Below are 27,679 nucleotides of genomic sequence, written 5' to 3'. Positions count from 1 at the left end.
TTCAGACTGGAGGGGGAAAAAATAAAAGTGGTCAATATGAAAGTAATTGGAAGCCTGATAGAAGATCCCTTAATGACTACAGGGGGCTTTAGTTAAGACTCATGGTGAGATTCAGAATTGTAGTATAATCATTTGAGTCACTGCAATGAATTTTAAGTCTATTAGTAACCCTCCTGCTGTAGGGCACATTTCGATTGCCAGCTGGGAACAAGATGAAAATTCCCAAGTGGTACCACACAGAGACTGCCAGGTGCAGCGTGTCTGGGATTTAAACTTTTCAACGGCTTTCTGAAACATACAGAATGCCAGGAGACAGAAGACCAGACCGTGGCAGACTGTAGGCAGCTCTGTTAAGACACCGCGTGTCTGACTTTCGTTCATCCTAAGCCCTTCCCAGCACGTGTCCTCCATAGACCTTCTGTCTGGTGGGAGGTTTTGAGGTGCCCTCAGCATGCTTTGGTATGTGTCATGCCGCAGTCTTGCAGCACGTGACCTGCAGTCCCTTCGTGTGACACTAAATCAGAGGATGTGTCCCCACCGCTAATGGGTGGTCAATCCATGGGACAAGTGTGGATTGGGTGGATGCTGGGTCCCCAGCACCAGCAGTTCTGCCCTTCCAGCCCACTCGGATGGGGATGTACCATGTGCCAGCGTCAAAGCCCCTGTTCTCTGCGCATGCAGGACAGAGGGGCTGCGGCAGCGTGCACTACAGCGGAGGGGACCGCAGTCCCCTTCATGCTCCCTGCAGGCAAGAGCCTTTATGTGGGCAGCAACTGCGCTGCTGGGAAGAGCTGGTACTGCCATCAGCGGGTTGGATAGGTGTAGGCTAGTGTTTTCTTTTTACCTTAGTTTGGCTTTCAAGTTGTACCTTTTAAGCAACTAGAAAAATGACTGGATTTCCATTTATAAGCTAAGAAAAACTTAGAAATTGTCTTGATTTTTTTGAATGATTGATATTAAACTAAATAATTGATATTAAACTGTCTGAAACTTCTTCCTTTGGGTGGAAAGACAGTCGATCAGGTTACTTTTTTCTTCTACCTTCTCTTCAAGTGGGGATTTAAATGTTATTATTATCTGTGCATTTTAGTGATTTTTTTTTTTGTTGGTTTTTATTTTTTCATTGTATAGTTAAAAAAGTTTTTTTCTTCCCCTTATTTCCATATTGCTATGGGAGTGTTATGACGATCCAGAGTATTTACTTGAACTAGAAAGTTAAGGATACAGTGTTGTTTTGGGCCAACATATTCATTCAAGTCAGCACTGCTTAAATAATTTTGCTGAATAAGGACTTTTGTGAAAATGCTTCCCCCGTACCCATATCTCCAGTCTGTGAGGACATCCTGCAAGTGACTCCTTGCATTAAGCTTCCTGTGGTGACAAAATGCAGTTTGAAGAGGAGATTTATTCTGCAAGGTTAACATGATTTTTTGTTTAAGATAATGTGAAGAGCTGCAGGTGTCATTTATGTTGGATTATTGTTTAAGCCTGTTATTGGAGAAGGCGGCTGGAAGAGGCTCTCTGAGAATTGTGTTCAGCCAGCAGCTGACTAGTTAATGAAGCTTTAACTGTTCGTGGTTTGAGAACTGCTTTGAAGGTGGAAAGTTCTTCTGTGAAGGAGGGTCTTTTCTAAAGTCTGACTTCTAATACAAAAGTAAACTGTTTTTCTCTGAATTTTTGTCTTTTTCTGAAGGGAGGTTACTTGATTGCAGATACAACTAAATGTAGGTACTTTGTTCTGTCTGGCTAATTTTGAAAAGAAGGCTTGTGAAAACCTTGATTGCATGTTGCCTTTAAACAAATGAACCTACTGTCACTTCTGGTTGTATTCCTTCTCTACCCTGTGCTGAAAGTAGCAGCTGGACTTGCTATTCGCCGTGTCCATCTTTTGCAACAAGTTTTATTCTTTTTTGTTGTTGATTTGCTGTTTTTTTTTTTCTTTTAAATTTCTCTTTCTGTGACACTTCTAAGTTTGAATATCTGTGAAGGGTAACTGATTTCCTGCAAATCATACTGAATTCCCTCCTGGTATTTGATGCTGTCGCTGTGGGGTTTGTAGTCTTGTACTTCACGATGGTTCTTTTCAGAGAAGGCAAAGATGTAGTCTTTGCTCAAAGAGACTTACAGTCTGGATAGTTTTGTGTTTGATTTCCGGATCTGGTAAACTTGAAAAAAGAAAATAGCATTTTTAAATACCTGTTTGACATTTTCCTGGAATTTTATTATTAGCTTCTTATGCCTTGCTTATACAATGCATGAAATATGTAATAAATGGGAACAAAGAGAAAAGGAGAAAGTGATATGGATTGTGTTGGTGTTTCTCTCCCTGTCTTTTCAGCAGCACTTTTCAGTATACGCTAGAAGCAACCAAATCCCTGCGTCAAAAGCAAGGGGAGGGGCCCATGACCTACTTGAACAAAGGACAGTTCTACGCCATCACCCTGAGCGAGACGGGTGACAACAAATGTTTCCGGCATCCCATCAGCAAAGTCAGGGTATAGTCCAATTTCTTTCCTAGATGAGAATGGAGCTCTGCAGATAAGTGTAGTTGTGGCTGGTTGTTTTTAATTTTTTTTTTTCTTGTGGGAGGGGACAGAGCAAGCTTACTCTTATGCCCAATGTAAAGGTGGGAGAGTAATATTGATGGTGGTCTCAAATATATCACAAAAACAGTTTTTTCATAGTGTGACCTTATGAGTTAATTATGTACTTATCTGCCTCAGTTTATGGTTTGGCAGGTTGGTAATTGCACAGATACTGCACTTGACATTGATGAGCTTATAATTGCCATGATTAATGAAAAAAATCAGAGAACTGCTACACCTACTGTGCAAGTCCATCTTCACTCACTTGTTCACTTCGGCAGCTGCTTTCCAGTGCGTTTCAGATAAAATGTGAAGAGTTGAAGCCACCCTTTGTGACATAAATTTAAAATCGTTTACATGTTACAAGTGTGAGCTTTCACTTGATATTTACCGAGAAGTATGACAAAATGGGTGATTCACACCTTAGATTCTGTGGGTAGAACTGGAGCTCGGGTATTCAGCAACATCTGCCTGGTGAACAGGCCTCCTGGTTTCCCTGGTAATGTTTATGAGTAAGCAAATCCCAACCCAATAACCTTGGAATGAACAATGAGCCTCAGAATTGCTGCCCTGCGAATTTCACCCTGAAGCTGGAAGGGCTGCGTATGTACAAGGCTGCAAAAATGTTTCCATCCAAATAAATGAAGTAGGGTAAAAATATGCTAATTTTAGTTGAAGGAACTGGCGAAAGTCAACATGAGCAGCGAAGCAGACAACAACCTATATGTTTCTATAACACATGAAGTTTAGAGAGACTCTTCCTGAAGAGAGGCAATGATTTGTAAACCTAAATAGCAGTTAATTTTTAGCCTAGTTTCCTAAGGACATGAGGCTGATGATGGCGTTTCGTTGTTGGCTGAAGCTGATGGAAGACTTCTCTGCTGCTGAAAGGTCTCTCTCCCTGCCAGGCACACGTTCCTTCCCACTTTGTGGTGCCAGCTCTAGCACTTGTACAGCTGAAACAGGAGTCAGGAGATCACTAGCCTGGCTGAAAACCAGTCCTCATAAGCCTCGTTCGCTGCACAGCCACATGAGTTTTGAAGCTGTGGCAGCAGGGTGGAAATTGTAAAGGAGAGATGAGACTGTTTCTTTTGAAGATTGTGAAACCACACGCGACTTTCATGATCGTGTTCTGTTTGCCAGGCCCCCAGCCAAGTGACTGTTATTGCCTATTCCATCCCAACCTGACAGAGGAGCAAGAGGTTTTGAAGGTATTAAACCTCTACAAGTTCCATGTAAGTGGCTCATAGAGGAAAGAGATGAATGCTGTCCTAGGTGGAAAAGCTACAGTCTGCATTGCCAGTTCTGGTTAGTGCATCAGCTGGCCAGCCAGCAAGTACCTGATGGTCAGCCAGTAAGCGTGTACATACCTCAGAACTCATCCACGGCATAAACTGCCTTGTGCCCACGCAGCAACTAGACATGGAAGATGCAGTGATGACGTTCAGCTTTTATAGGTGGAAAGGAGAAGGTTGCAGAGCACATGAAGGGTTATGGTGGTGACTGCGTGGAGGGACATAGATCATGAATCAATCGTGACCCAGCTCATTGGCTTATGAAACAGCAACAGTTTGATAGTATTTTTTTATGAGTTTGGTGACTTGGGATTAAAGGAAGAATGGGAACAAAACAGGATATTTAAAAGTGAATTTTTTGTTCTCCATGATTTCTTTTCACTTAACTTTACCTAGTACAAGCATTCTTTCATTTTGTATTTGTTGTTTTTTTTTTTTGCTTGCCTACAACATGGCTTTTTTAAAAAGCCTTTATTACCTATGTGAAGTTTTGTGTAAAGTTTCAATCTGTTTCCTTTGAGTCATGCAGTTTAACAAAGGGAATTCAGAACTGAAAAGCTCAGCAAAACTCAGTGAATAGTCACACTGAGTTTGTCATTAAATACGTGTATGCAACAGTCCTGCTACTGAGAAGAGTATTTTGACTATGTATGGTAAAACTGAGAAAATCCTACCTTTAGCCAGCGAGCCTGAGCTCCATAACAAGATATCCTTTTACAGTGTAATGTCAGCCATCTTCCAGAGTGACAAGCAATCTGAACTCCAACACTTGGACTGGACTTGGATCGGAATTGGAACGGGGTCTCCTCTGACTTTGAAATGACCACTTTTTACTTAAGGGAACTTAGACTTCTTTTAATCATATTCTTAGATTTATTTGGACTGTCAAGAACATAAACCCAGCCCTGCATGATTTTAAAACTACACTTCTGCTGCCCTGAGTCTTTAAGTGCATTGCAATGTTGGACTGGAATAAAACCCAGCAATCTTCTACAACCAAAGTACTGGGGGAGGGCAGTGACTAGATTGGCGTTAGAGGCATATGGGAGATTTTAATTTTTGTGTTTCCGACTATTAGTTATATTAACTAATGCAAATTGTGCTGTTGATTTTCTTAGAGCGTGGTCATGGTTGTTTTCAGTGAGGATAAAAACAGAGATGAACAGCTGAAGTACTGGAAATACTGGCATTCTCGGCAGCACACAGCTAAACAGAGGGTCCTCGACATTGGTGAGTGTAAGAGGATCTCCAAATGTTTCAGAGCAGATTGCAGAATGTGGAAAGCTCTGGTACCTTACACAGGGATGCGGTGGGATATACTGGTGATGACTGCAAGGCTTGTGCCAGTTTTTAGCAATGGCTTGTCCCTGCTAGGACTGGGCTGTGGGGTCTGTGAAGCAGGATGGAGACCATGCAGAAGGAATAGTCCTCAGTAGTCACAAAGAAGTGCTGACCCTTGCATGCATATCTAACGGCGTGCCACCTCCTGCTGCTGGGAAGTACAGGTCTGCACCTCCTCAGGAGTGGCAGAGTGTTTGTTTCCTTTCGTTTTTCATAGGCCGATCCATTCTTTGATCCAGTAACGGTATCAGCCCACATAACAGTTATGTTAGCTGATGTGCAAGTGCAGTCTGACACTGAAGATACCATCGTTATGGTGACTGCAAAGGAGCGTGCAGGACTCCTACACCTCCAGTTTTTGAGTCTTGTTGGTGTCAGAGAAGTGAGGGAGAAGCAAGCTCTGGTGTGCTATCCCAAGAGACCTGTTCATCCCGTCTGAGGTATTTACAGGCCCATTTCAGCCACAACTGCCCTGTCCACATGCTTGGGAGATATTAGCAGAGGAAGAGCGCATACCTGCTGCCAAGGAGCCTGAAGTCGAAATCTGTGGGAGTGTCTAGACATCAAGCACTTCTCCCCTCCCACGGGCAGTTTACACACGCAGCCATCTGCAGCCATCTGCAGCAGATTCCTGTCAAAGGAGTCGGCAAGAATAAAGCAGACAAAGTCTATCTTGTTTTGACCGCCTGAGGGAACCAAACCGTTTAATGGCAGGAATTGGAGGGGGCAGAGAGGAGGGTGAAAAAAAAATCAGAGTTACTTGGAGAGAGCACTGCAAGACTTCAGGGGTGATTGAACAGGGTGATCAGAGCATCAGTCCCTAAGTGATCCTACTCATGCAGTGCCTTTCCACTTTCAAATGCTGCAGCCTCCAAAGAGGCTGGCATTCTTTAGTCAAGTGTATGTGGTCAAAGCACCTCTGCCTCAGTTTCCTCTCTGCCTCTTGTCTTATCATCATAGTTCTGGCTGAACTGTTTCCCCAACTATTTTTTTTTTTTTTTTTCCTTTTGGCCTTTGGGGTAGTTGGGGCAGTAAAACTTCCAGACCAAATGACTCCTATCATGACAAGTTAGAAAAACCAGTATGCCACGTCACAGCTGTTTCTGAAGGCTGCCTGGTTTTTTTTGTGCTAGTCCATGCAAGCTTGCACTGCTAATGCTCATACCTTCTAAGGTATGTGCTGAGGAGCTCGTTCCACCGCAGTGCCAACACCCTCCGACTTCACTGCACTCACAGTGTACTGGCACATTTCAGTCCCCTTACCCGAGCGAGATGGGTTATGATACATATGCTGTAAAATAGTGCTCTTCAAAACAAGCATTGTATGTGAGCTGTGTGTTTATCTATATTAAAGTGAATCTCTTTTATGTTTCCATTAGTTTGAGATGAAATAGGTCTGGGCTGACTTTTGAGGCACTCTGGCACGTATTCTTTATTTGGACTGCAAACATGAGCAAAGCCCAGTGTAGTAAGACTTACTGATATAGCACTTCCTGTCAGATGTAAGAACTGTAAAAGCACAGTTCACCTCGGTGTTTTCAGAAGAAAGACCTAGATGTTGCTCAGTAGTGCTTTCTTGTGAGCAACTGAAATACAGCCTTAGGTCTTGTCAAGTACATAATTTTTGAAGTACATTTCATTTTCTTTGGGACCTACATTCTGGATATTTGGATTATTAGGGCAGAATGGCTCCCTACTACATTTCCCATACAAGCATCAAACTGTGTTTAGCAAAATCTTCCAGTTTTCTTGTCAGATGATCTGAGGAACTTCATCCAGATTTGAAGTTAGCCCTGCTTTGAGCCACAGTAAGGTAGGGGTTGATCTGGATAACCTCCAGGGGTCCCTTCCAAGCTAAATTATTGTGTGACTCTGAAGATTTCCCTTTACATTAAAAGTTCAGATCCTTGAAGGGCTCCTGTAAAGAATTGCTGAGTTAGTGTCCAGGCCCTGTGTAGTTAACAGGGAAAATTAGGTGTCTATGAGGGAGATTAGCAAATACCAGGGTACAGCCTGGAGAACCATTTAAACAGGCAGTGAGAGAAGCTTGCTAAGGATGGGGTGTGTATCACTCATGGGATGGTCTGGCAATCTGCTAGTAGTCTCACTTCTCTGTTTTGGATTTCACTCCAAGTGTCAACAGTATATAAAGGATTAATAATGTATTCGGCTCCTTTAAAACTATCTGTGAATAGCCATAAATCTGTATAAACCGTTCCATGGAGATTTATAATCATTAATATTATTTTAATGTAATGTTTGTAGCATATGCTTAACATCTGTGAATGCTTTTTAATTGTTTATGAATGCACTTTTGATCCGGAGCATGACTTGGTCATTAGCGGGCAGACGCTCAAATGAACTTAGGGTGTTCTAGTTCTGGGATCCAGCCAGTTAGCCCTCAGACAGGGGTAATGACTCTGTGCTGCTTTCTTCGGTGGTACAGGTCTGTCTGCCTGCCTTCTGGCCTGCAGTTATGTTCTGGAGATCAGAGGAAATGGAGTGACTTGTTCCCTCACTCCAGATATGCAGGGGTCACTGCTTTAATTTGTTTAGTGTGCTGGCTGATGCACCTCCTGGGAGGAGGGAGGATTGAATGGATTAGCTGCAGTACTGGGTCTGAAGATGCGTTGAAGTTAATAGGATAAGCATGTACTTACATGTAAGCAAGTCCTTAGTGCTTGAGGAATCAACCTGAGGACTTGATGCTTATTAAGCAAGAAGGAAAGGTGTTTTCCAGAATTTAGGCTATGTGCTGCTATGGATTTTTCCTGAAGAAGGAGGGAGGCACTTTCACTGTTTTTAGTAGGAGTGAGGGGGGGAAAAAAAAAGCTGACTTTTCCACAGTGCTGGGCTGTGACATTGGATCACTAGCTTTTTCTTTTAAAATAAAGCCAAATAAAGAATACAATACTAAATTGCAGCCCATACTGATCATTTAGAATCAGTACTATAATTTGATAGACACTGGAACAGGTTCAAACATGGACATACAGGGTGGGTGTGCAAGCTTTAGATTGGGGTTATTTGTGCTCCTGAATCTTGCCCACTTTTTTTTGCAGGATAGTTTGTATTATTTATGTGCACAATACAAAAACTACTACAATGGTATGTAATGCATGCAAATGATTAGTGTTTAATGTTGAAAATTTTTTGTTGTTTAATATGCTGTTTACCCAATAAAAGAGGAAATAATTCCTGCAGAGCTGTTTTCTTGCATATTGAAGAATCCTAATTTTCTATTTCTGGTAACTCAGAGCAACAGAAGAGGAAAAACTGTAGTCACACTAACAGCTTTCAGATATCCTTGGATGTAAATGCTTTCTTAATCTACTGAGGATCCTTCTTTAATTATCTGTAAATTGAGGGGAATAGGATGCATTTCTGCTTTTAAACAGTGTGTCACATAGACATTCCATGAGATTTGTGTATGGCAATTAAGGAAGTGGAGGCATGTGCTGGGGGAAGGGAGGGGTTGGTGGGATGCGAGGTTCTGGCAGCCTTTGAGGAGAAGAAAACATGTGTCTTTACAAGACATCTTGTTCGTGTCTTTCCAAAGTGCACCTACACAGCACGCCCATATGCAGCAGTCAGTTGCACAAGGCACTTTCTGGTGAATCATAAATTTAAGGGGTGGGTGGATGTGTGCACACGAGTATTAAACTACTTACATGTTTTCTAATTCCTCTGATATGCATTCCCACAATAAATTTAGATAGTGAAGCCATTGACTTCAGTTAGAAAGGGGGTCTGAGTTCACAATGGGAATGAAAAGCCTTCCTGCCCTCTCAAACACCATGTTCGCTTGCTGCATCACCAAATACCTTGTGCTGTCCCTATGGTCAGAATAGTCAATTTTTACTGTATCCAAAATCATTCATGTATCCCAGGCACACAGTTTTACTTGCCCAGTGAAGTGCCAGCATCCCTACATTTCAGATGGAAGAAAAGTATATTGATTGCAAGTCTCAAATGTTTAAATAATTCTCATAGCAGTGGTTTTGTTATAAATGATTTTAAAACAGTTATTACCTAGAAGTTGTTCTTTAGACACCAACAGTTTATTTTTAGAAGGGCAAAAGAAATGAGTATTGAAACCATTTGGGCGTCCAAAGAATAGTCATAGAATACAAAACCATCCTCTTTCTATAACTTATTACGAAGCTGAGAATAAGTGTGCTTCTGAAGCGCAGATTTGGGCAAACATTAGATCAAGATTGCCGCAAGACGTAATCTCAACCCTCTGGTACAGAGTTCAATCGCAGCCCTGGAGGAATTATGAGGAAATGTGTATGTCCCAGAGAGATCTGATGCATTTGTGTGAAGAATCTGGAAGTTCCTTTAATCAAGCAGATACTACCTCCTTACAAACCTACTCTTTCTCTTAATCTGTCAGCAAAAAGTGCGTTAAACTGGCTAGCAAAGAGAGAGAAAAAGGGGGCTTGTTTCTCTTTTTGATTATAAAGAAGACCTGGAAGTTGTCTGTCTTACATGGTTTTCTGCCCTTGCTATTATTGGGGGCGTTTGGATCACCTATGAAATTTGGTCTTCCTCTCTCTAGCTTTGCATTCCTTCTGAAACGTTAACTTATTGGTGATATGAACGGCCCTTTGGAAAGAAGTGAGAAGAGGGTACAGATTTTGTAGTGAGACAATTCAAAAATACTTTGTTTTGTTTGTTTGCTACTTTAGTATCGCATATACTTTGAAGATAGGTTCGGCTTGTGTTGGTATGTGTGAGTTCTTTTTTTTTTTTCTCTTTAAATAGAGATCCGGCATCCAGTGCAGTAATTCCTGGGAAAGTTGAAATGGCTGGGCAAGGAATGTACTGTCCTTATTGTTTCATCCAATTATAGGTCTTAGCTTTTAGAAAGCTGCATTAGGATTTACCATAATGTCATTTATGTATGTCAAGGTTTGAACAGTTCCTTTAAATGTTTCAGTAGCTTTTAGTTAATTTTCCAGTTTTGGCCATGCCTTGGCCAAGCTGATGAATGCATCCACTCATTCCTGCTACGGTCACGCTGATTCCTTTTTGAGAGCAAGCATTATTTTTCAAGAACACTAGCTAGTGGTATACTATGCATAAGGCTCAAGCTGCAGTATATTACCTTTTTGCAATTAAGCCTATTAATAATTCAACATAAATAATACAAGAGATAGTTTTGATGTGTTAGACAATCCAGCTGGAAAAGCAAGGATATACCATGAATTGTAAAAGAGAAAGTTAAAACCTTTTTCGTGAGTCTTTTGTTTGTTATTTTTTACAGCTGACTACAAGGAGAGTTTTAATACCATTGGGAATATTGAAGAAATCGCATTCAATGCTGTGTCCTTTACTTGGGATGTCAATGAGGAGGCAAAGGTGAGGAAAAGCCATGCAGTTGGTATCTCTTTATAAGTACGGTCCATCCTTAGTCACTGTTCTACTTCTTTCCTTTTTAACAAATAATAAGAAGGGTGGGTGGAGGTGAGGGAGCTCAGTCTCTGCAAAGCCAGGCAAACTGTGGTCTTTCACTGACCGTGGGGATTCTGGCCATCTGTAAAAGGCGAGACGGTATGTAACGGCTGGCGGGATGGTACTGCGTTCACACCAGTAGCACTGACAAATGGCGGTGTAGTTCTGATGAAAACCTGCAGGGCTCTCGCAACGTAGTTTCTTGTTTGTGGCCTCTCAGTGATTTTTCCATTTAAAATATGACCAGCCTGAGAAACAATAAACATTTTTTCCCACTTGAAAAGGCAGTGTAGAAAACAAGGTGAATGTTGTATTTCTCTAACTTATCAACTTTTTTCTATACTATAAACATCTCCAATAATCAGTACTCTGTAAGACAGACTATGCCTTCCCTTGTGTTTGTGCCATTATTTTTTATAATATTACACAGACTGTCCTTACAATTGGAAAGTCCGTAAAATGTAATTTTGAAGGCTGTTTTTGAGGTCTGGTGCATTCTTTCTTTCTTTTTTTTTTTTTTTTTAATGGTCAAATACCCTGAGACATGGGGTTTTGCATTTGGGGATGTGCCTGCTACAGTGGACCTATGAACAAGAACAGCAGAGCGCCTTAACAAGTTTCTTACAGATAAAGTTATCCGAATGGTGGCAGAGTGTTTCAGCTGCATGGAATAGTGTAGGAGAAATGAAAAGCTGCTGGTAATTATAAGAAGTTGTTGGCCCCTGGAAAGCAAACAACAAGGGAAATAGGCTGGGTAAAATGCACGGGGGTAGAGCGGGAGTCTCAGGGCTGTAGAAATAATAAACAGCAAACACGACTGAGTTTAGCAATCTCCTTGATACTGTTTTCATGTTGAATACAAAATGCCCAATATCCAAGTAATGTTAAGGACCTTTCAAATATGGAGACATCTTCACGCAGGATTCCCCACTGCATCTCTAACAGAGTGTTAGAGAGATCATATAGAGCATGGAGTGGTAGCATTAACACTCCCTGTCCTGACTTGCTGACCGAAGGTGCTGAGATTTGTAGTAACAGGGATTTTCATCTCTGGTGCACATTTTAAAAGAACAGAGCACTAAAGAAAAGACAGTAGTTCTGAAAACTGCCTAGCTGTTTCAAAAGCTGGCCTTGGTAAACAGAGTTGTACTTGTCCCAGTTACTAGTGGTGCTATATTTACTTTTGTAAAGATTACATTCTTACCACCCCAGATATTTCCCTATTATGTGATTCCATTTCAAAACACAGTGGTATGTTGTCCTCTGCAGTCACAACAGAAGAGCATTGTGTGCATGTGATCACTATGCAAGCAAATAGAGCAAACACAGGTTTGGGATCTCCAACTCGACAGATTTTCCCAAGGAGCTTTACACGGAAGCATTACTGGGGCTGACCATGGCAGTCTCGTCCCACCGGCTACTACCATCCCTGCTGCCAGGGCTGGCAGTTCTTTAACACACTTGCATTTGCAGCTGCAAGCCAGACTTAACAAGACAGCATGTTGATCTAGGAGCAAGAAGGTCACATCCACTAATGTCAGGTGTTATTCTTGGCCATTTTGTTCTAGTCTCACACCTTTCACATTGCTCCTGCCTTGGGTGCCAGAACATTGAGAACACAGCTTTCGCAATGAGCACTGGAAATACACCGTAGTAAGATTTTAAAATAACGACTCTCTTATTTTTTGCTGGATTAAAAGTGTCATGAGTGAAGTTTAAGAAAGCCACTGGTATTTCTGCAGAAAGTAGGCATTAAAATGCAAATTAACTTATGTGTATTTGTTTTGGGAAGTAGTTATCAAGTATCTGATCTTTCAGGAGCTTGAACTGCAAATGTATTGATAAAAGTAAGAGGATTCATAATGTGCTTTGGTACTGGGCTGTCAAGCATAAATCAGGTTGTACTTGTAAGCTTATCACCATGCACTAAAGTGTTTCCCTCCCTGCATAAGTGTACACGTACCCACATGCTTGTTCTTGTCGGAGTCTTAAATACAATAACCAGTTGCGCTGCGTCTGGGGATTCCCATAGGATGCCCCTGTGGTGTCTGAAAGCTGTGTGGACTCTGAGACACGTCACTGAAGGCTGTTATTTCTCCAGCAATTACCTCATCGAAGAGAGATGAAGAATTTCAAGGCCTAATTACAGACTGTCTTTTCTTAAGCTTTTTTGAACGGTGATCTTTAAACTGGCTGTATTGTTTCTGCTCAGTGTTGTTTTCCCTTTTCACCACAATTTCAAGATTAAAACTTAACCTCACAGGCACAAAGACCTTTCTCTTCTGAGTCAGACAAAAGCGGCACAGAGCAGTTCTTTCCTGGGCCTCTGAGATGAGATGTGGTGAAGCACTCTACTGGCCCGGGAAGAAGTACAGAAAACAAACCCGTCGCTAGAAGCACGCAGGGGAGCAGTCTTGAAAAAAACCAAACAGAAGCAGCAGAAATCACCTAACCAAATATCCCTGTCTCTCCTGGGAGCCTGAACCTGCATCTAGGAAGACTTAATCTGGAGTGTCAGATTTCTCACTTCTGCACCTGGAACACAGCTGGTTTAAAGCCAGATTTCTGCTCCCACACTCAAGCGGAGCAGCACCCTCCTTCTGGAGGCCCTTCGGGCTGAGGGTATAGCAGCATGGGTGTGACAGCCATAGTCTGCCCGTTACCAGTGGGTCTGCTGAGGGTTTGTATGGCAGCACCTCAGCTGGATCTTGCTGGGAAGAAGCAGGCGTTCAGAGCACAGGCAGAGGCCTCTCTGTCGCCTCAGTAACGTGAAGGGAGCTGGGGTGTTGGCTCCAGCTCCTCATGCTTGGTGCCTCATCTTCCAGCTGCTGCCTAGCAAAACAATTCGATGTAAGAGGCAATCTTGTAAAGCAGGTGTTCAGCTGTGGAATAATCCCACCGTTGCTTTCTGTGGACTAAGGGAACAGCACCAAAGTCAGAAATGCCGCTCCACTAGTGTTTCCGCTGCTGTACCTGGTCGACAGCAGCAGTCAGTCCCCTTGCCTTGTGGCAGAGCAGAGCTGGGGCCCGGCACATCCCTATATTTTTCTAGAACAACGTCCTTTTCTGCTGGGGCCATTGGCTAGAGGTCACTGTGGGGCTTGTGGTTCGGAGTGGGACGCAGGGAAATGAGGGGAGGGGTCTACAGCCATGTCGAACTCTTCCTTATGCTGCCTTGAGGCAAAAATGCCATGCAAGAAGAAAGCAGAGGCAAGAAGTGAAGAGCACTGTTTGTACAGTCCATCTTTGTTTCACTCCGGTATTTACTTCTGTATATCAATATCTAACAGTTATGGGCAAGGTGATTTGTTGGCTCCCTTTGGTTGAACCTGAATGCTATGTTTGGTATTTTTAAAGGAGTTCTTTAAAAAAAGGGGAGGAAACAAACACCAATTAACAAGAGCTGGTTGACTCTTTAACCATCTTTTAAAAGTCTTTTTACAGTATGCTAGAAGGTAGTTATTTGCTTTGCTGTTGCCCTATGGAAGATTTTGCTGCAGCATCTGGCTGGTTCACAAAGTTCTAGTGGAGGCTTTTGAACACAGAGCTCAGCTTCATTTTTGGTAGACCCACATCTGCCTGCTTGCAGTCTGATTGCTGGCAGAAGTTAGTTTGCAAGAAAGATTATTAAGAACCAGAACTCTCCTAGTCAAAGGAGAATGTCTTTGTCATAAATCAAATATCTTTGTCATAAATCACACTAACTCTGAGATATGTCTTCTCTCTGATTAATACTTAGCTAATTTTTATTGGTTAGAATTATGTTATTCTGAAACAATATATTGTATATTTTTATGGAAAGCACTTTTTAACCTTGAATTCAAAGGGGTGACTTCAGTGAAGAGTTGCTAAGGAATAATGTCATCTTAAAACAGACAAAAAATACTTTTCAGTGATACCAAGAAAATACTGATTTCTGCAAAGTGCTGCAACGTGGACATGCGGTAAACAGACATGTTGGCGGATCTGTTATTCGGGCAGGTGCTGGCACATACTTTTCTGTGTGTACAGTAGTTGTGTGCTGTGCAGTTGTTGTGTATATTTGCGTGCAATCATTGTCCTGCTATATTTAACTGAAATGTAGATCTTTAATCCAAAGCATGCTGAAGCCTCTGGGAACCTTTCCAGTTATTTAATGAGTTTTGGCATAGCCCATACAGTAATAAGCTGTGCTTTCAATGAGTGAGTGATTTGCAGGATTAGGTTCTTAGATGTTGTGGGCTGAAGTGAGCTATGATTCCAGTGGGCACAACTGTGAAATCAAGCTGATAGAGCAGCACAGTCTGTCAGTGATTTGTATTGTGACAATCCATATTTCTTTAACATTGCTAGTAATACTTAGAACAAGCTTTGACTAGGATAAGAATTATTTTGTTCTTAATTATTAATTTCCTTCCTAACTTTAGATCAAATTTTGTTTCATTAGGGACGAAATTAGTATTTTCTCCACTCTCAAAATTTGAAGGAAGATACTTTGTATGGGGGAATTAGTACCAGAAGTTATGTAGTATTAGACTTGGCAACTGGTTTAATAAACCATGTCTGTGTGTGTACGCATGCATATGTATTTTTTAATATATATGTCATGCATGCAAACACATGTGTAAATATTAAATAAGAGTTAACTTGTGGTAACAAATAATGTTGAAATTTTAGTGTATACAAATGGTTTGGTAAGTATGCTTCTGGGATTCAAGGCAAATAGCATTTTTATGTAGTTGCCAGGGTGTGGTGTGGGTTGAGGAAGCTTCAAAAGAGTAGTGTAAACATTTGCTGGAGACATTTGTATTGAAGTAAAACAAAGGTCTTACCTTTGTATAGGATTTATAAGGTAACTGCTGGCAGGAGAAACTATAAAACCACACTTTCTGTGTATACGAGGAACGATGGGATTCACGTTAGTCATTTAAGAGACAAGTCATTTAACTCTTTGTTACAGTCTGGAGGGATGAACCCCTTTAAAACAGGATTTGGTAAAGACCCATCACCCAGGCATAGATTCGACGTATTGCCAGTATTCAGTAGAGAAATTGCTTTAAGTTTCTGATTTTTTGCTGTAACACACTCTTCCCTCCCTTCTGCCCTTGGCTTCTTCTGGGACGATGGGAGCCAGAAATGTAAACAGTAATAAAAGACTTATATTAGAGGTTTCATAACCGTAGACCTTTAAAGTGTATAAGCTGAGACACCGCAGCAGGAGTCCTGTTGGCTGGGTTAAATGATAAAAGGGGAAATGCATTTCTGGGCCTCGCTTTCTCTTAAGGCAGGTTGCTGTGTTTGTGTCTTGTACATCACTAATTATTCTGCAGTCTTCAACAAACAGTAATTCACATAATAACAGCTACACTGTGGAGGAGTGCCTTCCCCAAAAGAGAGTGCTTTTTCTAGACATGCTGTATAACAAACAGAAGAGTTGTCATTGTCTTAGGCCACTTTTGAAACTTTCTCAGGCACCAAATGTTTCTCCAAATTAGTTTTTCATTGCCAGTGGCGTGCCCGAGCTGGAGACTAGATGGGTGGAACTCTATCGCTAATTGCTCTAATCTAAGATACGCTGACATTAAAAAAAAAAAAAAAAAAAAAGACATCACTATAATGACAACTCAACCTTGTTCCTGATAGCAAAACATTGCTAAAATCTAGTTTGCACAGCAAAAAAAAAGTTTGTAAATTAATTCAGGTACAGCCGTAGTCACATCCATTAAAATAGTTTAAAGTCAAGTGTAGACAGGGCCCTGGAGGAAAAAAAAAGTGCAGTGATTTCTACTCCTGCTACTGTCATTTCTATTAACTCTACATTTTCTAACCATGTAACTGTACCTGCAAGAGACCAGAGCAAGGAGGCTCTTAAGCTAGAGTGTCTTCCAAGAGCGGTAGGATGGGACTTAATCTTTGTGTGGGGTGGTTTTGCTCCTTGTCTCGCTGAGAGTGGGAGTACCTGCATTACAGGGGAGATACAAAGGAGGGAGAGGTGAGGGTTGTAAAGGACAAAGCAGGCTGTGCTTGAACAGGCAGGTGAAATCGGAGCAGGCGGCATTCCTCGAGGAGCCGAAGGTTTCTGGGCAGGGCTGGGCCAGAGAGAAGGGGACTGTGCAGAGGGTTCCCCAGGTCCCATTCACTGCAGCAGCCTGGTGCACCACGGTGTTGAAACTGGTGAAAATCTTCAGTCATGCAAACAAAAAAAAACCCTAAGATCAACTCAAGCAACAGAACTTATGCCTTCTCTCTCCCCGCCCCCCCCCCCCCCCCCCCATGTTTTCCAAAGTCAGTGTTGTGCTTTACAGGAAAGCTAACAGAAGATTGTGTGGAGACAGAAATTTTCCCCCAAAATAAATGGTCTGTGTTATTTCAAAGCCATCAGTCTATCTGTGAGGTGCAAATGATGTGGCAGAAAGTATAGTACACTTCATGCACATGAATGTACAGTCATTGCTCCTCAGAGAGATCCTGATGTATCACAGTGTCAGGACAAGGATATTGAATCTTACAGCATCAATCTATTATTCATGCTGAATAATCTGTTATTGCTCTATGGGGACTCTTAAAACAGTAAAGTCTGTCTTCCCAGCCGTTTCTGCTCTGCTCCGTGTTTCTGGAGGCAGCCGAAGAGACGACACACAGTGTATGTAGTTGATTAAGGTGGGACAATGTCTCTTTTTACTTTTCAGCTGACTGTGCAGCGAAGGTGATAGATGCACAGACTTGCTGGGTAGATGCAAAGCCTGCACGTCCTCTCTCACATTTTAACGTACAGTTTGGAAAATCCCTGTGCAGAAGTACGGGCTAAAATATAGCAAGACCAGATTCTGTTTTATGCCAGACCCTGTTCCACTGCTCTGTGTTCGCACTCACTTTTAGGCATTGCCCTGGCACTGTGAAGGAGTCTGAAGGCAAATAAAAATTCAGGCTGTCATATTTCAAAGGCATATGCACCCGTGTCCACACTTACCTTTGGAGCTGGAGGAGACCGAGTTGTAATTTGAAACAGAAATAACACTATCACCTTCGAAATCAGAGTTTCACCTAGGGCCCTTCCCCGCCTCCCTCCTTTCGCTGCAGTTAAAGTTCAACTATTTCATTTGTAAATGCAGCGCTCCGATACAATCGGAAGCAGAAATGCAGAGGTGCCATTAGCTCAGTCAGGCAAACAAGCTGCTCTAGCTCCATCATAAAAAACCTGACTGTAATGTTGACTTCTGCCATTAGGGTAAAGTATCCCCCTGCCGGCACCCTGCTCTATTCTCAGCCGCCTTTCTCTTTGGAATGTTAGCATTCTGGTCACCCAAACTTTTTTTTTCCCTGCTTGTGGACTGGGGAGGGGTTCTTTCAAGCTTTCCCTTCCTGAATCCCCACAGACCCCAGGGCCATGCTGGCCTCGCCTCTGCCTGGCGAGGTGTGCATCTGGTCTGTTTGAGAGACCTCGCAGATCTTCCTTTCCCAAGGGTACTTGTTCTGCCTGGAGCGGATTTCACATCCTCCTGGTTCAGGAAGCATGTACGGGCAGTTTTTTTTGTCCTTTTTGCTAGTTCACAAGTTCTGGGTTTTTGTTGTATTTTTAAACTGAGGAAAAATGATAAGTAGGATCAGGTCAATAAATTGGCCCAAACTACTATGTAATGCATGTATTCATCAGTGGGAAGAACAACTGGATTTTTAATACAGTTTCATCTCTGAAGGTTCATGCACACTGTCCTGACCGAAAGGTATCAGTGATATTTTAATTCACAATGCTTGCTTTGCGTCAAAATAGTCCTTGGGAGAATTGCTGGTGGGAGACCCTTCTGCCAGGTGCTGTACAAACACATGACAGACAAGACACACAGTGTCCCATAGTACCGGTGGCAGTTAGAGGGCAGGAGGTGACTCCTGGCTACCAACAGATGTAAGTGGGTGTAGGAGGAAAGCATGAGATGGATTTCTGAAGCAAAGGCAGGCAGGGCTTGCCAGGAACCGAGGGCAGTGTCAAGTTGCTTGGACGCTACGTGGCAAAGAGGACTTTTGAGGAGAGGTAGGGTGTAGTTTTATAAATGTTTGAGAAACTCCTTCCAGTTTGAAAGATGGACAAAGTGAGATGCACTTTTGAAATTCAAGGACAGTGAAGGACCCTTAAAGTGAAGATCAGGAGTGTCTGTTGATGGGATGGAGGAAGGGGTGTGGCTGATGAGAGTGTGAAAGAGAAGTTGTAAAATAAAAAAAGGGTAGGTTTTATCTGTGGCCACACTGAATTTAGATTGTGAGCTGTCAGAATAACAAGCCAGAACAAAAGACAGCTGGAAAGGAATAAGGAAAGATCATCTTGCTGTATCTGTATTAACAAACAGTGCAAGCATACAGAGCAGGTATGTAGAGTGAAACAAGTCAGGGCTAAAGACCTGACTTCCACGTGAGATACGTTTTAGGAGGTTTTATCTCGGATAATCTTTAGTTGTTTCCCACAGTCTGAGCAACCATTAGCAGCTGGAGCGTGTGAGGCGTGCTCTAGGACACATCATCTGGTCTGGCTCTTTCAAAAAGAATCCAACGCATGCGCTCTGCCTCTCTGGTGTGAACCAAAGCACCGTAAGCTGGGACGGTCACATGCTTTGCCTCAAATGTGAACTCCTGATCCAGACTGAAGCATCAATACAAGCTATAAAAGTTTGTCCTTCCCAGAGCAGGAAATCTTTACCGGGCTTGGGACAGAAGTGACGAATAAATACATGAATTGCCAAAGTGTGGATTGTATCCAATTTTTTTTTTTTTTTTTTTTTTGGAGGGGGTATCTGCTTTTATGTTGCTATTTGTTGTCATGTGTTTCCAGAAGTGTAACAGTTGTTTGCACCACATTTTAAAAGTAATCTCTCTGGCACACAGATCTTCATCACAGTGAACTGTTTGAGCACAGACTTCTCCTCACAAAAAGGAGTAAAAGGGCTTCCTTTGATGATTCAGATCGATACGTACAGCTACAATAACCGCAGCAATAAACCCATCCACCGAGCCTACTGCCAGATCAAGGTTTTTTGCGACAAGGTAAGTGGAAAGCACAATTACCATGGATAGAGGAGGAACCTTGTTAGACTGTTTATTATTGCTGTATTTTAGACCTAATTAAATGTGGTTTTTTTCCCTGAAAGAATTGTGTTTCATGGTAGAATTTGGACCAGCTATATCATAAATCTAACAGATCGTCATGTAATTATTTTACTGCTTTTAAATATTTTTGACCCTGATCCTCAGCTTGTGAGCAATAGTTGGGCTGTTTGAGGACAACATGTTATAGGTATATAGGTATAGATATACAGGAATAGCAAAAAAGTCATAGAAAGCACAGACGTCAAGATCTCTCCTTGGAAGGTCAGTGCTGACTATAGGCTCATGCGAGTACCAATCTGATGATGTTATTCTTTCTGGCTCTAACAGCCAGGGTAGGTAATGTGTAAACTTTGCGGAGAGGTCTCGGACAGCGAAATGCGCCTTTCAGAAAGGCCTGCTAAGCTCTCTTTTATGGTACGGTGGAAAACTCCGAGTCCCACTGATGCAGCTGGTGTTTTTTTTCCCCCTGCTTGATTACATACTGTTATTTCGGAAGCTTCAATGAGACTTTTATGTTGCTAGGATTTTCTTATTAAAAGTAAACTGCAAAAATCTATTATTCATTCCCATTTTGAAGTTCAGTAACTGGTTTGTTTTGTTTTTTTACCTGTTTTTGCTCAGTTCCTCTTCTGCAAAATTTGGTTCTTTTATAATGGGTTTCCCTACTCCTTTGTGGGAATTGGTGAGATTTTTCAGCAGCAAAACATAGATCATGCCTTGATGAGTCTGCCAGTGTCATGGTCAGCTGTATATATCGCTGAGTAGAAACAATTGCTCGGAAATGTTGTCTCAGTGATGATTCTTAGATGTGAGCGTGACTGCATTTCAGTTAACACCTGCCAGCCGATGACTTTAACCCCACTGGAAAGTATCTTCCAGGGGGGAGCTGATGCCTGGATTCTAGTCAAGGTTCATGGATTCAGGAGCCTGCATCTATTTAAGTTACTTAGAAATTTATCCAAATGAGTCTCGCTGTATTACAGGTGGGACTAGAAAGGCAGAAGGCCATGCCCCAGGCAATACGTAGCATTAACTTTTTAATGGAAGGGTAGGAGTTCAACTGTTCTAGGTCTCTGTGCTGCTGCTCCTTCCTCTTTTTCAGTTCATTCCCTTGTTGCTGTCTTGACAACGGGATCTTGAGAGCTAATCAGTCAGTTGTGTTAGTGGAGCAAAAACTTTGAAAGTAATGAATGTAAATGTATGCACTGAGGTCGTCTTGCAGTCAAAATGTTATGCTTTTAATTGTAACTTTGAATGTCAAATATTTAGAGGTTTAAAGCTACAGCTGGGTGTTAAAAGCTCAGTAAATATCAAAGTAACGAGTTGTTTTTATCTACCTGCTTTTGAAAAGCAATTAAAAAAATGTGGATTATTTAAGAAAAGGAAGGAAATTCAGAGCACAAACTCATCAGGGGTGACCTGTAGACACATCTTGTGGAGAATTTGAATAATACATGTTCATTGCATCTATTGGCTTAATTGGTACTTGAAATATCCAGACTAGAAAGCAGGAAATGGGTGTTGAGTCTTTTAATCAAAACTGTCTCAAAGTAGAAGAAAAGATCACAGGGGTAGTTAAAGCGTTATTGACATCAAAACTATGTTGAAAGTGGGAACTGGAGGGCTCAAGGGTATCAATAATGGGATATATAGCTGTATAATATAAATGTATACATGCATACACGCACACAGCTTTTTAACTTAATGCAGGACTGAAAATGAGTTGAATGAATGAAAATTATCGAGGTCAATTCACATGACAGTTTGTGCTAATTGGCACTTGGAAGGATACAGAGGCCCGCTTCTCCCCTCACTTATGCTGCTGTATCTTTACTGACATCTGTTTGTCATGGTGCTTTTGTAAGTAAATGAAAGGCTGGAGAATTTCCACTTGCTGGTGGCACTGGGAGGGTTCAGGGAAGGTAGCTGGTGGGACTGGGTACCACCATCCTTCCTAGATGCCAGAATCAACCCTGGCACTGACTGGGGCGGTGCTGGACAGAGGGTCCCCACTCCGTTTCTCTGTCAAGCCTGGGACTTCCCCTCTGCTGACAAGGATGGTGTTTGCTGCCTGTTTGAGAAAGGCTGGGAAGCTCAATTACTGCCCAGCTTGTTGTCACGAGCAATTAAAAAAGTATTACAGGGTCATTTAAAAAAAACTGCAAACATATAATAGTTCTTACACATTTTAAAAGTGTGAATTGCACCATTATGCCCCAACCAGACAACCTGAATGAGAAGCTGATGAGAAAGGTGCCTGATTTATTACAGTCTTCTGGGTCAGAGGAACTGCAAAGTAAATTCCTCCCGCATAAGTGCTGAAATGTACCCTAGTTTGAAACATGAAAGAAAAATAATTTTCTGTGCCTGACAGTGTTCTTACAAATGTTTTTTCCTGCAGTGATGGTGCCTCTTTAGGACCAGTAGATGTGTTTGTATATTAACTTATATAAATCACAGGTAGAGATGTCCAGTTTTTAAGAAGAACATTTGCTGATAAATTAATGTCCTCCAGCTGAAACACAGCACAGCAGTTGTGGAAAAAGTATCCCTAAAGAAATAAAACTGAATTTAGCTAAGTGGTACATATTGTATATATTTTAGTATTTACTCACACAGTTGCTTAAATTTAGTATTCATTTACATATAAACTAGAGAGCAACACCAACTCAGATCCAGTGTGTGCTTTGTGACATAAATGTATGGAGATGGAAGCTGCAAAGGTTGTAATCATGTGCTTGCTCCCTATTCATTCTCCAGTCTTTTGTCGCTGTTTATTTTCTGGTAGGTAATCTTCAAAGCAACTGTTACAGTGCACATCTTGTTTTCTCAGTGCTAGTTCTTTTTGCCCTTGCAGTCTTTTTATCAGTGATCTGATGCTGCATGATGATAAGAGAATATAATTTTTATTTGTTAACTAGGTTGTCAGGGAAACTTGCTACCAGGCCTATTTATATTTATATATTGCAAGATGCTTTAGCCACTGTGTATGAAGGAACAGAGGATTCAGTGATATTTTGATTTTTCTGTATGCGATTAGTCTTGCTGAAAAGAAGCAGAAGCATTTGACTTTGCAAATACCATAACATTTGTTCCAAAATCAAATAAATTAATCCTGTTTTCTTTACTCTGAAAAGATATGTGTTGTTTGGGGTATATGCAATTCCTGCCCTCTTGTCTTCAGTATGGATTGTCATAGAGAAAATAAATTATCATAGGGTATTGAGCAACTCTAGTTGTCTATTAATCTTCAGCTTTAGAGAGAAAAAGCCTGAAGTCTATGGGCCTGTCCCCCCAGATGTGGAATGCTTTGGTGTTGAACTAGAAACAGGTGTACATATAAGCTTCATAATGGCATTGGAAGTGGTCCTTATGGTGGTGAGGGCTTTGCTAGGCTGGAGCTCGAATGCAAGACATAAGGCTAAATGAGCTGAAGTCTTGGGAAGAAAGTATTTTGAATCAGCTGAAATTCATAGGCTACATTTTGCTAATGGTTAGTAGCAGAAGTACTTTTTGCATTTATACAAAGTCCAGACATCAATGAAAAAAATTTAAAACTTGTTCAATTATTTGACTGGTCAGAGCCTAATTTATAGTCCCCTATGAGAGGGTCATTTCTTCTTCTGTCCTGAAGAGATGTGCAAACTCTGATTCATTACATATATGCCAGATGGCTCAGATATGAAAACTGTCCAGCAGAAATGCTCTGGTATGCAAAAATCTTATTGTGGTCCATTGTTTAAGCACCTAAAATGATGATGTACATCGTGTAGGCTTGGCTGGCCCCCGCACTGTGCCGTGTGGGATGCTCCTGGCTGGGAAGAGCTGCTGGGTGGTGGTGTGGGAATTGCAGCTGCCGCCTTCGTAAAGTGGCCATGGCACAAATAAGCACTGGCGAGTGGGAATGGCTGTGCTGCTCAGAGATTGCCTGCACCCCAGAGGGTTTGGGGGTCTCTTGCCTTGACTGAATGAAGACAAAGCTGTGAAGCTTTACTAAGTTCATAGTTACAGAGAACAGCAAAGAAAAAGCAAAAAATTATGTTTTTATTGTGTATAGAAGGCTGAGTCCTCCTTGGTTTCTGTGTTCCTGAGAGGAAACTGGCGCTTGCTGCCGTGTACAAAAAGCCTTTTGGTGTTCACCCTGCTCCCTGCGAGCAGCAGAGCGGCAGCGCCGAGCAGCAGGCAGGGCTGTGGATGCCCAGCAGAGCCACTTCGTGCAGCATGGGGCTCACGGGGAGCTGCCTGCTGCGGGACAGTGGCTGCGCGGGGTATTTTTACTCCTTTCTGCCAAAGAGCAGGTGGCATTTAAAGATATGAATGTACCCCTAGAAACAATTCTGAAAAGGGCAGGACTGTGAATCCTTTGTGGCTGAGGTCAGCAATGACTGGATTAGGACCTGAGTCTGGAGGCAATGCTTCTGTTAGATGCCTTCATGTTTTTTGAGGAGCTGTTTCTTTCTTCACCTCTTTTATCCTCTGGAAATCTATTGATAGATCCCAGCCAGGAGTGTGTCTTTCCTTGCGTTCTTTTCAAGCTTAGTTCATTGGCTCATGTGTGAATTTTGCCATCTTGAGTGGTTATTTTTGGCTTTCCTTACCTCCTTCCCCCTCCCCCCTTTCATTTAAAGAAACTTCTAATTTTAATTTGGAAAAAATCTTTAATTTGCATGCTGACTATCTGAGAGCATATGGATCTTTAATATCCTTCACAACATGACTATTCATATTTCTGAAGTAAATTAGGAGAACTTCAAAGGAGATGTTGCTGCTTTTTATGTCAATAACAAGTTTTATTTTCTAAACTTGTTGAGATTGTATTCACATAACAGAAGCCTGCAACTTCCCAGGAGTTCCTGGGGCCTGATAGGGCAGTGCTACACTGCCTTCCAGTTTCTGGAGGGCTTCTCCCTGTTCGAAATGCCTGTATTTTTCTGTAAGAGCACTGTTGGCAAGCTGTCAGTGTAGCCTTCTTGCACTGGCATATCTCAAAGGCCCCTACAAACCTGGCTGCCGTGGGGTGATGCCACCCCCAGACAAGGTGGGCAGAGGAGAGTTTAGGGAAGAGCTTAGCATGGACAAGAGCTAAGATGATAGCAGCCCTGCAGGTGTTTTACGTCAGTACCTATGTGAAGTATTTGGCCTGAGCACTCCGTCCGTCACAGAGGCGCTGGGCTCGGGATACCCTTTGCGCACGTTGTGGTGGCAGCAGCCCCGCTACAGACTGCACACTGCCTGAGCCGTCCACCCCGTCTCCTCCAAGCCAGTGTGCGGATACGTTCCTCTTGCTGTCTCCAGCCCTGAGGGCTGCTGGATGTGCCAGCCTGAGTTTCAGGCACAGGTGATCGATCTGGAGCTGGTGCGTTCCCAGCAGCCTGGACAGATTTATCTGTAATGAGATAACCAGTCTCTGTTGCAGCATTTCTGATGTGTGCTTCGCTGTAGTTCCAGGCATCGTGGAGTATGATGCTTACAGTGGCCTCTTTGGATAATATCTGTGGGTTGTCTTTTTTTTGCATCAGGGAGCAGAAAGGAAAATCCGAGATGAAGAGAGGAAGCAGAACAGGAAGAAAGGCAAAGGCCAGGCGTCCCAAGCCTCGTGTAATAACTGTGAGTAGGACGGGCCTTTCTGGTTTGGGGCTAAGTCACGCTTAACATGCTTCCTCTCATAACCACATTGCTTTGTGATCCTCCTAGCAGCTGAAGGGAAGTTGAGTGCACTCCCTCTGCAAAAAAAGAGCGATATCACCTTCTTCAAAACAATGGTTGACCTGGATTCCCAGCCAGTTCTCTTCATACCGGATGTTCACTTTGGAAACCTACAAAGAACTGGACAGGTAGGAAATGATAATAAGATGAGCCGGTGCCCACCTGCCATCTGGCTACGTGTGCTCTGAGGCAGGTTTCTGTTCCTGGGGGCCATTGGTTTCAGCTCTCATTTTGGTAAATGCAGATCGTGGTGAGTCACTTAGAAAAGACTGTACAAGAGACAAGTGCCTTTCTGAGTTCTGGGTATGAAAAAGGAGCCTCTGCTTCATTAACAAGTGACTAGTGTGACATTCTTTCGTTAGGAAGAAAGAATGGAACAAATAATCAAGAATTTTGTAGTAGAAGGTTGATTTGTGACTGAAAGAAAGTCTGTTTTTGAACGTGCTAATTGGCTTGATGAAATGAAGGGCCACCTTGTGGTAGCAGAGATCCTGCTCCCTGTGACAATGGAAAGCAAAGACCAAGCTCTTGTGTGTAAGGAGGTCAAGAGTAGGCTTGCTAAACACCACTGCCCATTTTCTGTTGGTATCACTTAGAGATCTGGGAATTCCTTGGAAGAAAATATTTTTCACTCGACAGAGTAAAAATCTATCATGGTAATGTTAATATTCAGTATTGTCTTAGCACAGAAGTCATGAAGTCATTACCATCAGCAAGTGTGAGGAAGTCTTTGCTGATTTCACTCTTTTAAGACTTTTTGCTTGCTGGGAAATTGCAAACCTGAATTAGAGGGTCAGCTCTGAGAATTTTTTTAATATGAAGCTGTTATTAACATCTCAGAGAGTAGAATGAGACCTTTGTGCATGTGTTTTCAAAGACAAATAGTAGATGAGGAAATTTTATATGCATCTTGCTGCAAAATATTAAAATAAGGAAGATTAAATGACACTGAGTGTTGGAATTGTCATTTATTTTAAAGCAGTGAGAAATGTGATAGAGCAAAGCACAAAGAGCACAGACATTGCAATCACAGCTGTCACTGACTTATTCTCCAAAACTGGAAAGACGCCCACTCACATATCAGTGCTGGGTACCTTCTGTCCTCGTGGCTTTCAGACCAGAATGTGGATTTGTCTCAAAACAGGAGAAGGTGGAAGCATTCCTTAGTGTATGTAATCCTGTAAATAATTTTCTAAACTAACTGGGAGATAACCTAGGTTGCTAGCTCTTAGGCAATGTTCAGCCTGGACTTTTACTGCTGTATAAGTTGCAGTAGTGGCATTCTTGGTATCCTGAACTTTTCAGTTGTTTTGTGTAAGACAAAAATTATTTAGTATGACATTTATTATTTATGAATGTTTTATTATGAAAGTGTAGCTACTTTCAGGTCCTGGTCATAGAATGAGTTACAGACCTCAGCTTTGCACACAACCTCTGAGCTATTTTCATTGTAGAGGTTCAGAAGTGAAGGCTCCCCTTGAGAGCCGAGTGTGTTGAGTCTTGCCAGCACCAGTGCTGGAAGCCTGCCCGAGATGCTTTGCCCTGCCCCAGCAGAACACAGGGCTCTGGTGCCCTGCCTTCGCCTCGTGCTTGCACGATAACTCAGCAGCTGGAATGTTGGTATGCTTGTTGGTGTGGACCCGCGGTGCAGGCACATTGTGAGGAATTTGACTGACTGTTCTGTAAAGCCTGTGACAACAGGCTGTGATTTTATACCTCCCCTGCTCCTCTTAGCCGTGTTTGCTGCTGTTGTAAGTTTGGTCCTAGTGACTGTAAGCTATACTGATTTACACAAAACAACTGTCTATACTTAAAGCTTCTGCCCACAGCCTGTGCAGAGAGGTTCAGCTGTACCGTTAGTAATTGTATTTCCATTAGATCTGTAGTTTAATGTTGGTCTTTATAGTTTAATTCAATTTTCAGACAGTATTAAATACGTACAAAAGTTTGTGAGTGTTGTGGCTTAAATCGTATTAGGGGTAATTTAGGTCAGTAGTGATCTGATTTAGGGGACTGTAAAATAATTGGGAAAATGATATAAACTAGAGGACAGGGTGGTGTCTGTCAAAATGCTTTGGTACATCTCCACTAGATGATTCAACAGCAGTTTTTCTAAGCCACGCTTTTTCAAGATCACAATTAGAACTAGAGATGTTTGTGTTTTATAGAAGGAAAAGGATTTTTAACGGATGAAAAACTGCAAACCACTTGTTATCTTTT

At 42.1% G+C, this 27,679-nt stretch overlaps 1 protein-coding gene across 1 annotated transcript in view; it reads left to right on the top strand.

The window, feature by feature from the left end:
* Window positions 1-27,679, top strand: part of GRHL2 (grainyhead like transcription factor 2) — a 65,108-nt gene that overhangs the window by 22,086 nt on the left and 15,343 nt on the right. The window contains exons 6-11 of the mRNA XM_075415225.1: window positions 2,339-2,495; window positions 4,999-5,110; window positions 10,491-10,585; window positions 19,532-19,690; window positions 25,273-25,360; window positions 25,448-25,587. Of these exons, the coding sequence (XP_075271340.1) occupies window positions 2,339-2,495; window positions 4,999-5,110; window positions 10,491-10,585; window positions 19,532-19,690; window positions 25,273-25,360; window positions 25,448-25,587 (751 nt within the window). The remainder of the gene's footprint in view (window positions 1-2,338; window positions 2,496-4,998; window positions 5,111-10,490; window positions 10,586-19,531; window positions 19,691-25,272; window positions 25,361-25,447; window positions 25,588-27,679) is intronic.

This window comes from Opisthocomus hoazin, chromosome 3, assembly GCF_030867145.1.
Source record: "Opisthocomus hoazin isolate bOpiHoa1 chromosome 3, bOpiHoa1.hap1, whole genome shotgun sequence".
NCBI classification, from domain to species: domain Eukaryota; kingdom Metazoa; phylum Chordata; class Aves; order Opisthocomiformes; family Opisthocomidae; genus Opisthocomus; species Opisthocomus hoazin.
Note: the sequence above shows the minus strand (reverse complement) of the source record. Positions and strands in the feature narration are given on the sequence as shown.